This window comes from Anomalospiza imberbis, chromosome 1, assembly GCF_031753505.1.
Source record: "Anomalospiza imberbis isolate Cuckoo-Finch-1a 21T00152 chromosome 1, ASM3175350v1, whole genome shotgun sequence".
Lineage (NCBI taxonomy): Eukaryota > Metazoa > Chordata > Aves > Passeriformes > Viduidae > Anomalospiza > Anomalospiza imberbis.
Window position 1 is genome coordinate 51,000,482 of NC_089681.1, and position 14,312 is coordinate 51,014,793.

At 37.3% G+C, this 14,312-nt stretch overlaps 1 protein-coding gene across 13 annotated transcripts in view; it reads left to right on the top strand.

Annotated features, from left to right (window-relative positions):
• PTPRM (protein tyrosine phosphatase receptor type M) overlaps positions 1–14,312 on the top strand; it is a 445,815-nt gene that overhangs the window by 141,631 nt on the left and 289,872 nt on the right. For all 13 annotated transcript variants that reach the window (XM_068192138.1, XM_068192146.1, XM_068192169.1 and 10 more), the window contains exons 4-5: positions 6,725–6,803; positions 9,793–9,908. In XM_068192138.1, the coding sequence (XP_068048239.1) occupies positions 6,725–6,803; positions 9,793–9,908 (195 nt within the window). The remainder of the gene's footprint in view (positions 1–6,724; positions 6,804–9,792; positions 9,909–14,312) is intronic.

Genomic DNA, 14,312 nt, shown 5'->3' on the forward strand with positions numbered 1-14,312 from the left:
CTTGTTCCTAAACCAGAAAAGCATTTGGGCCTTCAGTAGAGAAATACAAGATAGCAACTGGTTTAAAAACAGAAAGAGAATAATAAGACTTAACAAGCCTTAATGTCAGGTGGCACACTACAACACAAAAAAACTCACACACACCTCTAAGATCAAAAGAGTAAAAGGAAGTTAACTTTATTTCTGACTTTGCAATATATAGAATTCTAAAAGTGACAGTGGATTGGAGGATGAAATTGCTACCTCTCCAACCACACTAGTTAAACCAACAGTCCATCAATTCTCTCCTCCCACAAAGAAGAATGCAAAACAATCATTATTTACATGACAGTGCATGAGAAACTCTAGTAGAAATATGTAAACATCAGAAGGTATAGAAAACTTTTAAAAGAACTTTAAAACTTTAAAAGAACAAGGGCAACAGTCAGACAGTCAGTTTTCAGACTGGCTTGCTTGTTTCTTTGTGGTTTTGGATTGGCAGCAGCCACCAAAGTGTTGTTCCATGTGCTTGAGTGCAGGTGTGAGTGCCACGTGGTAGTTGTGAAAAATGCATATTTTATGATTGGCTTTTCGCAAATATTAAATTGAATACTATATGTATTATGTTATATTGATTAGAAGTGCTGTATTATCATTTTAATAGTATGGTATATGTGGTTTTGTAGTTAAAATAGAACCTATGTATGTGGGGGTTTTTTTAACTAGCTCAAGCAAGAGATGAGATAATCAAGAAACTCTTCGCACAGAGATGGCAGTGATGGGGGCCCGTAAAGAATTACTGCCTCCTTATCGGAAAAGACAAACATTCTTCCACCTTCTCTCCGTCTTTATGGAACCATCAGGATAAAGGGAAAGAAGCTGACAAAAACCAGAAAAGTTCTTAATTTGCAAGGAAGTTATGCATCATGTATGAGATATATGAATATGCAAGAGGCTGTTGCTTTTAAAGGTTATTCCTTTGTTCACAAGGTATACTTATTGGGCTTAAGTGGCCGAGAGCATCCGGACATCCGTAATTCTTTGCTTTTTATTGTCTTATAATTGTCCTAACTCTAAATTTTCATTACTCTAAATGTATTACTATTTTTATAACTATTTTATTATTATTAAACTTTTAAAATTTTAAAAACCAAGTGATTGGCGTTTTTCACAGTAGTCATGTAGGAGTGAGAGGTGTGGAGGGAAATGGCATGAAGCGAATTCCCAGCCAGGGAGGCCTGAACACAATTTAGGCAGCCCACGTCAATAAGCTGTGATGGACCTCGGCGGGGCCTGGGAAGGACCAGGTCAGGAACCTCCCTTCACACGGCTTTGATGAGAAAGCAGTGGCTGCTGTTGCGATAAGGCAGGTAGACCTAGGATGAGTCCGAAAGGGGGGAAGAATTCAACGCACAGGGTACAAGCCAATTTTCTGGAGACAAACTGTTCCCAGTGCCTTGTACAGTACAGTCAGAGAAAGGTGCTCTGTGCAGTAAAACAAAGCAGGCAGAGAGGAGAGCGCAGTGTGTGATGCAGCACTGCCTGCTGTCTGGGGATGCAGCGGGGCAGGACTGCAGCCTGAGCTTAAGCAACTTTCTTATTACTCCCTTCTCTTTCTTGTTTTTGCAAAGTGCTATTTTTAAGTCGTGTGAAGGACAGTGTTTATATTAGGTACAATCCACCTTTTGACTGAAAGTGTTGTAATTTTGCAGCAACAAAGGCAGGAATTTACAGAGTCAGGTTGTGTGGCAACAAAACGTGTTTATTTCTATTGTTCTTTGGAACAAACGAGTTATCTTGAGTCGCACATTTTCAGCAGTAAGCATTTATGTTGGTGAGCAGACCCCCTTTCTTTGTTCGTATGTAGCAAGGGGAAGTGGCAGGAATGAAAAGCTAATTTTGCTCTTCAGTGAAGCAGGGAGGATCAGGGACAGTGCAGTGCTAAGCTGCTTCCCTGGTTCCTGTTTGGCAGGCCTGCTGCAGGGAGAATGGTGTAAAACAGCTCTCAGGGCAGCGTTCAGCAGTTTTTCCTGAACAAATGAATTCCATGTTTTAACCAGTTGTTTCCGGGCTGATAAGGGGGCGGAATAATAGGCAAAAAATCCAAGGGCCGCCTAGTCTGACGCTGTTGGAGTGTTTTCTCTGTTTTGACTGGAGTCTTTTGTATTGCCTGCAGATGTTGCATCAGCCATGAGAAGAGGCAAAGTTTGGAGGTGGCCATAAAAAAGCTAATGTTTACAGGCCAAGCTACTTTTGAAAAGGAAAATTATGGAGAAAATAGGACATGAAATAAGCTTCTAGGTTTCATTTCTAATGAATTTACTAGGAAAACTGATCCGGATTTGTAAAGAGTCTTTAACATCCCTATTGTAAGGTTTTCAAGGCTACCAGAAGTGTTTCTCAGGTCTCTCTGTCAGAGTGTGTAGCACTCTCACCAGGACTTTCTGAAACCTGTAATGCATAGGATCAAATTACTTTTTTAATTTAAAAAGGGAAAATGCTTAGTTACCAGGTATTTGAGTCTGTAATCTTCATTCATCAATTCAAATAAAACAAAATACTGAATTTGTATACAGCAATTGATGTTATTTTACAGCCGATGAACAGAAGAGGGATTATATTACTAGACTTGGAATAAACTGTCACGTTCATACAGTCATAGAATGATTTAAGTTGGAAGAGACCTTAAAGATCATCTAGCTGCAAACTCCTGCTGTGGCTGGGACACCTTCTGTAAAACCAGGTTTCTCAAAGCCCCATCCATCCTATCTTTGAACGTGTCCAGGGGTGGGGCTCAGTTTCTCTGGGAAACCTATGCCATTGTTTCACCACCCTCACAGTAAAGGTTTTCTTACTAATATCTAATCTAAATCCATTCTCTTTCAGTTCAAAGCCATCACCCCTTGTCATATCGTTATGTGCCCTTGTGAAAAGTCCCTTTTCAGTGCTCCTTTAGGTCCCTTTTAGGTACTGAAAGGCCCTAGAAAGATCTCCAGTGTGTATACGTGGTTATAGGTACACCTGTAATGAGGCATCCCATAATGTGACAAAGTTGAATGGAGCTCTGAACAGTCTGGTCTAGTGAAAGGTGTCCCTGCCCATGACAAAGATGGCATTTAAGGTCCCTTCCAACCCAAATCATTCTGTGATCCTGTGATCCCTGGAGCTTTCTCTTCTTCAGGCTAAAAGACCTCAGCTGTCTAAGCCTCTTCATAGAGGATATGCTCCACCCCTCTGACCATCTTCATGGCCCTTCTCTGAACTTCTTTCAACAGGGTTTGTGCCCTTCTTGGAGGCCCCAGAGCTGGATCCAGTACTCGAGGTGGGGTCTCACTGAAATGGAGTAGAGGGGGGAAATCACTTGCCTTGACCTTTTGGCCATGCCTGTTTTGATCTGGCCCAGGATGCAGTTGGCCTTCTGGGCTACAAGTGCATGTGGCTGGGTCATTTGACCTTCTCATCCAGCAACAGCCTCAAGTACTTCTCCTCAGGTCTGCTGTCATTCCATCCTGACCAGTCTGTATTTGTGCATATTTTTTCTTTTATATATGAATCAGTGTTTCTCTTTGACAATAATATGTCACTATTGGCTTTACTGCCTCTTTCTATGTGCTAAAAATGGCATATTCCATGTCAGAAGAGACTAAAAGTTACAGTCATTAAAGTTGATATCAGTTTCACTATTGCTTTTAATGGAAGCACAACTAAACTGACAGTATTTCAATTTATAATTCCTTGGAACTTACTCTCTTTATGTCAATAATTGTAATTCAGTTGTATGTCCAACTGGCATTTTCTTGATACGCTGCCTGGCTTTTTTGTGGAATGACATTTTGGTATTTTGTCTAGAGATACAGCAGGGTATTTTAGATAAGTTGTTGAGTTTTTCTCTGCTGTTGTCATTGACAGTTCTGATTCAGTTGTTTCAAGGTTCTAGTTTCTGCATATGAACCGAAGGAATAGGAATCTACAAGCTTTTTTGGCTGTGAGTAGACTGCAATACTGAGGTACTTAAAGCCTCTCAGAGGACCTGTAGCTAAGCTCCTGTTATGAATTATAGAAATTATTTTGTGATCTACTGAGGTATTGCAAATGTTTTCATTTCTAAAGCTCAGGTTATTGGTCTTGCTGTAAGTCAGGTGGTTCTTTAGAAAAGACACTGCTATGCAGCATTTAAAAAAATAGTTAAGTCCCTATTATCTGGCAGTAACATTTCTAGCAGAAAACTTCTGACTGGTTTGGCTGGCTGCTCCACAGGTGCCAGTTCCTCAGGATATTTTTAGAATTTAGCATGTCTGAAAACTGAGAACCTGAAAAAATAAATACTTTACTCTGCAGTGATGTGATCATGGATCAGCTAGGCCTTTCAGATGGTTTTGTCCAGCTGTTCTTATTCTAAGTGTTCCATAAGAAAGAAAGGGTTGGTTTTTTTTTTAAGATTATGTTTCAGTATAACACAGAAAATTAGTTGTTAATGTATTTTTCTTCTTAACAGAGAAAGCTCAAAGTCACTGGGGAATACAGGAAACAAATCAGGAACTGTCCCCAGCCCTCTGTGATTTTAGAGGCAGGTCTTTGCATGCACACCTAGATTCAGTTGTCTCAGGGACTTACTTTGTTGCAGTGTATTTCCCTGGGAAACATTTCCATAATTTTTGAGACCTGTTTGTCTCCTGCCTGTTCTCCACTACCGTGTTGTAACATCCTTGCCTCAGCTGCAGGTTTCTAGGTTCTCATACCCTGTGGTCTTTCGAATAGGCTCAGTAGCTCTTCAGGAGATGGAGCAGTCTCTGCCTTTTTTCAAGGGCCTCAGCATAATTACTTTTTTTCAGAGATTGTAACACAAATGAAGAACGTGCAATTTGTCATATTTCTTAATAGAGAGAAATGCTTGCTCTTTTTTCAAAGTTCAGTGAATGAAAACAGGAGCTGCATTCTTGGGTCTTGCACTGCTGTTAAAACTTCAGGTTACTTAGTGCACAACACCTCTCTATTTCCATTTAAAGGCTTTTAAGATGAGGGTAATAATCATGGTTAGAAAAGTTATTTCAGGTCTCTGAATGCAGGTTATTCTTTGAGTCTTTGCTCTTTCTCTTCTTTAAGAACTTCTTCTTCCCAAGGTAGTTAAGACCAATTCCATCAGGAGATTTTCTTCTTTTTAGGAAAGAGATCCTTTGAAATTTTCAGTGGTGTTGCTCTGGATTTCTACTAAATGCTGGGAGCCAAATCCATACCCTGTTCAGCCTGTTGCTGTGGATCAATAATGCCAACTTTAAGAGTCAGTAGACTACCATCTGGCATTGTGCAAGCCAACTGAGCAGCCCTTTTCTTGCAGAACTTGTTTCTGAAAATTTTCTTTGGCAGCATTTGGACTTTGGTCATTGACATCTTGTGTTTTTTTCTTGCTGCATGATTCATGTAGTGGCAACACCAGCACTTTAGGTTGAAATTTTTTGTAGATGGGAGGCACAGTTAGAATGAATCAAGTATTATTTTCCTTTTCAGCCATGTGGATTTAAGGCCATATTTACAGCAATTTTATTCCAGTGAGACTGGGAGGGAGCAATGGACAGAAGTTAGGAAGAAGAAATGTGAGAGAGAACAACAGGTCAGTGTCCATAGATAGAGCAATGAAAAACAAGGGAGAAGGCAGAGGAAGAAGGGCATGAAGGTTTTTCTCACTGCAAGGTTTGTTTTAAAATTAGAATTGGTGTTCTGAGAATGTTTATTCGACATCAGGAAATTATGATATATTATGGAGCTGTATGTTATCCTCATAGCATATTTTATTTTGTGTCATTCAGTAAGGGATATGGTCTATAGTGTGTGCATCTATTCTTAGGTTAAGTACAGCATATGTGCGAAAAATGGTTTCTAAACTTCGGCTTTGTCAGGCTGCTTCCTGAGATCAGTTGCAAAAACCAGAGTTAACTTCCTGAGCAAAAGTAAAGTAATTAAAAAAAAAAAAAAAAAAAAAAAGCCACAACCTGGATTTTAGCATGAACTTCTTGAGCATTGGTGTGGAAATGTACCTGTTAACATTACTGGCATATTTTCTTCTATTCCATATAAACATTCTTGGGATGTTCAAACTGAGGCTGCCAAACTTTGGAGAGGTTTACTTCAGAGTGTACTCAGTTCAAGTGATGAGAATGGTCCATTTACTTTGTGACCTATTTATAGCCATTAAACAAACCGCGGCAAATGGATCTGCTTTGCTTAATTCACTGCAGTTGGTGGAAGATTAAAAGCATGCAAAATAAATTCCTGAAAATGTTTGTGTCTGATACCTTGCAAATCTCTGTATACTACAAAATCGTAATTTTTAAAATAAAAGCTGTTCATTCTTCAAGACAAAGAGTGGAAAATAAAATACTACTCTTAATACTTAAGGCATTTATTAGATAACTACTTTGGCAGACCAAAGTAGTTATCTAAAAAATGACCAATTGGGGAGATTTGTTATTTCTACTGTGAGCTATAGATGATCCTGCTTGTAAATCTCCAAAAATGATGTAAACATGAAAAAATGTAATTTGAGGTCTGGTTAATTTTAATGATAAGAGCAACACGTTTTGAGGGTTTTATGATGATGTTTTGTTTGCCGTAACATACGTAACATATAAAAGAATTTATGTACTTTTACATAACATATTGAAAGTGTTGATGTACTTTTCCATGACAAACTATTTTATATCCCATGTTGTCCAAAGATGCTAACTGAAATTCTCTTTCTGCTTCTCAGGTTGTTTTTGAAGTGGTTACTTCAGGTCACTCTGGATATGTGGCTATTGATGAAGTAAAAGTTCTAGGACATCCATGTAGTAAGTACCTATCTTGCATTGTAAAGCCCGATCCTCTAAAATAAATGTGCTACTATGCTTTGATAAATGTGGAGCAAAAGACAAGGAAAATGTCAGAAAACAATGTCACTGCCAAAAGTACAGGCTGAGTATATATATGAAGTGTTGCTAAACATGGCATCATTGCACCTTATTGTCTTTAAAGACATCTCTGGTATGTCCATCATGTGTACAGCACTTAGCATGAGTCCCATACCCAAACTGGGTGATATAGCAACTCCTTGAGAAAAAAAAAAAATCACCAAATCATCATGATTCTGTGATTCTAAGATTTGTTGATGAGGTTTCTGTCTGCATCAAAAATTCAGTGCAGCCACCAGCTAAGACATTAGTGAGAGCAGGTAAACAACACAACAGCTGACTGTATAAAATTATTTTTTCCAAGGCTTAGAAAGAAGAAAACTCAGCTGGCTGAGGAGTGAAGCTTTGCTAAGCAAGGTTACTCAGGGTACTTCCCAAGATTCATGGTTCAGTTTCTGCACTGTTTTACTTCTTTATGCTTCAGATATATTTCTTTATCTCATTGTTAAGGATATGTAATACTTAATTATCCTGAATTGTCAAGTCAGACCTTGTAAATAAAGCTTTAATGTGGTAATCCATACATAATTAAATAGACTACTTATATAAAACATTACTTCACATGTATGCTGTTTGTTAAATAAGGTGTATTAAGATCATACATGGAATAGTAAGTTGTGATCTTACAGACCAAATGACTGATTGGGGAAGAAGACACCAACTTCTGCGTGATTGTTCCTCTTATACCATATTGTACTTGCATGCATTTGTTGTGGCTTTTAAGAAAGAGCTGTGATTCCAAATAAAAAGTGCTCTATCAGTTAGTATCAAAGCACCTCATAAAAATGGTTTTAGTGTTAATGGCAGGAACACACACACATTTCTTCAAATAGAGAGACAGTTATGCAGTATCAGCAGCTGTTATTTCTGAGTCACTTACTTCTAATAAACGCTGCAGGCTCTCATGTTGTTAGAAAGTATAGGTGCTTCTGCATTTTGAATTTATACCCTTGGTTCAGGTAGGAGAAGTCTGAAGCAGCATTTTAGCAGCTTACTAATTTTTTATACAGATCTTGAGAGGTTTGATGTTTGCATTTGTACCAATCAATTCCCAAAACCTGCAAATAATTCTTGCTAGTGTGGAGACTGAGTTATAGCCCATAGCATGTAGAATTCTAACATAACAGTATTGAAATGCAAAAGCTTTAATGAAAAGTTATTTGATAAAGTAATTAAAATGTTAGAAATTAAGACATCAAACCAGTTAAATTGTATAAAGAAAACTGAAAAAGTGTGAAAATTTAAGTAAAACTACTCTGTGTCTAAAACTTTGTAAAGCTCACGATGATACTCCTTCTGTATATTCCCAGAAAAATGGTTCTGGAATTGCTAACTCTTTAAACAAAACTGAAATGGGAGAAATATTTGATAGGCAGTTGCCTGCGTAGTACAAAAACCAAGCAGAAGACAGACTGTAGGCACATAGAAATTAAAGGAATGGGTTGTGATAGATGGGCAGGTTTTTGTGTGTATGGGTGTTTGTTTTTAAAGCCCAGTGCTTTTCTCCACTTAGGCCATACTTGGTAATTCAGAAAAGCTAGTTTTTTAGAGTTTAAGAAGACCAAGGAAACAGTAAAATCGAGGGGGGTAAAAGCAGGTTAAAAAAAAAAAAAGAAGACAGGTGAGAAATGGGGAACATACTGAAGAATTTTACTGGATATTCTGACATTAATGGTTTCATAGGCAAAGAAGTGGAAAATTTTGGCCTAAACTCTGTCTGCCCTAATTGGGAAATGTTTTAAGAAAAAAAAAAGGCTGTATGTGTAATAAATTGCAGTAAGGATTGTTGCAAAAATATTTTATTCCATATTTAGATACTAATTGGAGCTATTTTATTTCATCTCCTCCTTCTTATGCTGTCTGGCACTGGATATTTAGCAACTTTTTCATGACACTAGCCTTTTATAAGTTTCTTAAAAATGCAATTTCTCCCAGTAATAAGGGTTTTTAAGAAAATATCATCCACACTTTAAATGATTGCAATGCTCTGCTAGAAAATAGATGTTTAGTTTGCCAGTCTACTGCTAGTACTAAGATTTTCATGTTGAAAAGCAATGTTCAAAGCTTGCTTTATCTGTTAGTATAGACAGTGCAAGAAATCTGCTTGGCTGCAATATGGTTTGAGTAGGTTGGGGAATATTGTGCTTTAAATGATAGGTTTCTGTATAAAATATCTAGATTTTTCTATATTACATGCTAGACTCTTTCTAGTAAAACAAAAATAAACACACTTTTTTACTTCAGGGGATTTAATTCTTGTTTGTATATCAGTTTCAGCTTGCTTGTAGGTATATTGCTTTAGTTTTTACTGAGATTATTTTATCTTTCTAGATGAAAAATAAGCATTGGCATGGAGAATATGTGTTGTGTTTTGGGTTTTTTCTGCAGTGCTGTTGAAAAGTATTGTGTTTAAAGAACTCAGCTGTAGTTGATGAGGAATGTTGTTAGTATTGTACCTGTTCAGTGGGCTGCATTTCTAAAGGATCTGTTCTATAGACACTATGCTTGGTTAAGAAGAAAAACCTGTTCCCCTGATAACATCATTTCTTACTGGCTTGTCTGGTTGGTAGTGCAAGCACCTAATAGGTTTGTCTTCTAAACATTTTTCGTTTCCACTATTATCTTTTTTAACAGATTGTTATTTCAAGAGGTTTGCTGAGCTAAGATAGTTTACAAAGCAGGAACAATTACACAGCACCTTTCTATTCTGCTCTTTCCAAGGCATGGAAACAAATCAATCTAAAATCTAATGTGTAATAAGTGAGTTGAACCTTTTAAAGCAGAACTATTTCATTTCCTTGGTGTATTTTCTTTTTCTAGCCAGTACTTTGTTCTTGCATAACTTTAATGCTTGTATCTTTTCCAACAGCAAAAACTCCCCATTTCTTGCGTCTTCAGAGTGTGGAAGTCAATGCAGGACAGTTTGCTACTTTTCAATGCACTGCCTATGGTGGAACAGACTCAGGTGACAGACTCTGGTTACAGGTAATTTCTTTTTTTCCTAATGCATTGGTATCTGGAGAGAGGAGAGTGTCTGAAAGAAATGTAAAATGTGAAAAATTATGGGCTCTCAATTTCATCAATATTTGATTTTATAATGCCTTTGAGCTGCTCCATGGAAGGTATACTTTTGTATAGAGTGCTACTGGGACATTTTCTTGCCTTGTTTCAGTGGAATGCCTTACTGAAAATAAAAGTACTGTTTTCCTTACGTGTGGCAATCATGAGTAAAGGCTAAATCCCCAAGGAAGAACAGATGACTTTCTTATAATGTCTGTGCTGGCTAACTACAGTATTATGCATAATGATTTTCTTGGCTTACCTCTGTCTCTGTTTAGTATTTTCAGCTAAAATAACATTCTTACAGTTTAGGTGTAGAGAAGACTATGTATAACAGTCAAATCTGACCTTCTGCATCTTAAAGCCAAAGAATCTTACTTATATTCATTGAGTCCATTGTTTTTTACTGAATCAGTAATGTAGCTTCTAGATGGGTTTCACATCTTGATTTAAAGTCTGTCTCCAAATAATTTTTTTCAGTAAAGATAGTGTTCCCTTATTCATATGTGTAGCCTTGTATCAAAAACATGCTTTTATGGTTGATCTTTTTTAATGATGGGGGTGCAAGTTTAATGGCTGTCTTGCTGCCAATATTAGGCAGTTGTTCCCTACAGCAAGCAATAGTGAGTGTTTGGACTTAGCATTAGGAATACAGAGGCTTCCAGATTGCAGTGATTTCCATATGTAAAAACCAACATGCCAGAACTGAGACTTTGTCTGTGAGAAGGAAGTAAGGACAATCAAAATAAGTGAAACAATGTCTGAGAAGTTTAGTCAGATGAAGCTACAGTAAGTGGAGAAAGAGGGATAGGTGAAATTGGCAGTGGTAACAGGTGGGACTTAGAAATTAAATTCTCTATTTATGCTTTTAATCAGTTCCAGGCTTTTACTAGTTAACCTTTTCCACTGCATTTGCATTTTATAAATTATTTAAGTGTGTCAGGTTAAACTGAGTAGTTACAAAAAATCTAGCACAAAAAAAAAAATTAAAATCACTTGAAAAGTAAAGCCTCATATTTACCTGTATATGGATGATGAATTGTTATATCTATTCAGAAAGAGCCTGATCAAATACATTGAAGGCAATGAAGATCTCCTTTGGTTTTATTTGGATTTACATGGATATTTCCAGCCTCTTACTGATATAAGGTTGATATTTTTCTAGTGCCTCAGCACCTTAAAGACGATATTCACTGTTGAATTGGCAGAATTAGACTCATGTCTTTCTGAAACCACCAAGATTTTTTTTAAATTATTACTTTTCTAGTCATGAAAGGGTTTAGCATGTTTGGGAAAATAATGGGTTGCTATTTCATCAGTTATATCCTTTCTAGAACCTTTGAACTTCGATGTAATGCTCTACTGTAAACCTGGAGGTAGAATTCAGTATAAGGAGATCCTCATTCCATTCAGTTTTTCCAAATGCTTCAGGACAGTACCATTTCACCTTTAATTTTTCTCACAGAATTTAGCACACACATAAATTCAAAAGCATAGCAATTCCAAAATATCTGAGCTTAATTGAGTTGATTCCTTGTTTATACATGATTATGAGATTTTTTTTCTATATGAAGGATAAGAAAGTAGTGACAGACTTTTAGAGGAATTCTATCTTCCTACAGGGCCACTGTTTATTTATTCTGCCTCTACAATTATAGGTCCCCCTGGTAATCAGCCTAAGGTTGTGCAAATTCCAGGTGTGCCTTTGCATAAGAATGTTTTAGAAGTTGACAGGATCTCCTGGATAGCTTGGATTTATTTTTGCACTTGTTTGCCGGTTTCCACAGATGTCTGCTGCAACTTACAGTAAGACTGATCAAACAGCTCCATGTGCGAGGTGCTGCAAAGCCAGGCTATGAGAGAATAGTTCCCTACAGGATCAGCTGTATTTTAGCACACTAGGTCATTACGGGGTAACAGATCCCCAGCCTTTGCAGGTGTCCATTCATCACCTGACTCTCTGGTTTCGGGGTTTGATGTTGAGGAATTTTGTATATGCTTGTGTGTACATCTCATGACACTGCTGCAGGACTGGAGTGCAGAGCAGCAATCTGTAACAGCTGTCAGAAAACATGGAAACGTGGCATCTTCTACATCATACGACTGGTTAAATGAACATTGAAGATCCTTGCATTCCCAGTAGCACCAAACCCAATATTCAACTACAAAACATCTTAATAATGGGCATTCTTATATACACTAGAGGCAGAATAAAATGAACCCCATTGCCTGGGAACATTTATGCTAGCACTCAGGTAAGAGGGATTCAGGCTTTAGAGGTACTGCAAACAAATCTTGCAATCTCCATGGTATGATTAGTTTGTTCACCACTAAGACTAAGCCTTTTCTACTATCCTTCTTGTGGTCTGTTTCATTACACCTATAAAAACTTAAGGATACATAATAGTAAATAAATAAATAAATACAGTTGAGTGATATTATCAGGGGCTTTTCAGCATTTCTGCCATTCAAGTTGTATCAGGAGACCTAATCAGTTTTGATTTGACAATTTCAGAATACTGTGAGATAATTTGCTCCCAAATGATTTCCAGTACCTGTCATTTTTTTCAGATTCACATTGTTAGTCTGAAGTGCAGGTGAATTGCCAGGATGAAATCACAAACCCACTGGATTCAGTGAAATTTCTGGAGTTTCCAGTAGTGGCAGGTTTTCACTACTTTACTTCTGCCTCTTTTATTTAGTGCTTCTATGCAGCAGAGTTCAAGTTTAGAGGTACACATTTATCTGACAAATAAATTCTTTACTTTTTACAGTCTGCTGGACTGTGAGGGCTATATGTTTTTTAAAACAAATGAATAGTTGAGAGTTGGTTTGTTACTTTAGTCTCCATGTCTTTCCTAAGTACTTGTTGGAAACAGCTTATATGTTCTAAGTCCAATAATGCCCAGGCCTTGAAGCAATCCTAAGTGAAATCCATAAATCATACTTTACTTCCCTCACTTTTTTTTTCCTCTTTTCAGTTCTTTCCCAGTCTTATTCCCTATGGAACATGAAGTCTACTAATTTATGGAGTATTGTAGAACTTTTTGCAATTGAAAGGGCCTTGAGGGAATCACAATTCATATGTTAGCTGCCCAGATTAGACCACTGAGGCATGAAATTTGTTTCATGATGCTGTGATCAGTATTTACTCTTTTGGGAAAGGGAAGACAGAAAGCTGTTTACCTACTGCATAGTGCAGAACAACATTTTTCCTCATTCCACTAGGCAGCCATACTCCCTAGAGTTCATGAGCTATGATCAGAAGCTTGTCAGATAATCTGACAACAAACTGTGGGTATTTTCAGTGATACCATTTCAGGTTAAATTCAAATGAAAGGACTCGAGAAAACCACATACTATCATGCAAGTTTGTTTTTGTCATTGTAATGAGTGTCTTGTTAATACGGTCATTGGTTAGATTGTGTGTTTATGAATTCACATCTCCACCAGCTTATGTTCCTTATGTAAACATACCTTAAAAATAAATCTGAATTTCTACAATTAAAAAAAATATGTCTAATCTGCTTACATTTTCTTTCTCACATCTGTGAACAACACAGGTTATTGCCAGTATGGGACGACTCTTTCTCTCCCACTGAACGGCTGAGCAAAAATGTCATTCCTGTGCTCCCACTGTTGGAAGGAAATGAACAGTTGCAACACTGAACCATTAATGGTCAAATGAAAGCAGCTGAGACAGTCTTCTGAAAAGCCTGTTAGTGTCCAGTAAATTGGCATAGGAAACACAAATCTGAATTATAGGAGAGGGGGTGTAGAATTCCTTTTTGGAAGTAACCTGCTTTTGGTGCAGTGTATTGACTTGCAAGGAATTGGCTTGGTTTTCCTCAGCTTCTTAGGCCTGTCTCCATCTCTTCATTTTCCCATCCTCATCTGCTGCTCCTCATTACATGTAGTGGGTTCATTCAGTTGCCTCTATGTGCTGCTTATTCTTAGAGTGAGCTACAGTATTATTTACAGGAAATTGCTGTCAAATCATACCCAGATACAATGAAATTCCATTTTAATATCAAATACAACCTTTTGGTATTGCAATTGCATTTTTCAGACATGTGCTCTGACTCAGTGTGAGTAGCCTTTCTTGAGAGAGGTTCCTTAAAGAGTGGAAAGCTATAGCTGATAAAGAAGACAGGTCATCACTTCACTGCAGTAATTTATTTTTCCTGGCTTTATTCTAAAACACAGTTGAAATGTAAATAGTTACTTTAAAATATAATTCTCAGACACGTAAATTGTATTGCAGAAAGAGAGAACTAAAAGTAGAAATTTGTTGAAGGTGAGCAGATAACAATAGGATCTCAGGATATG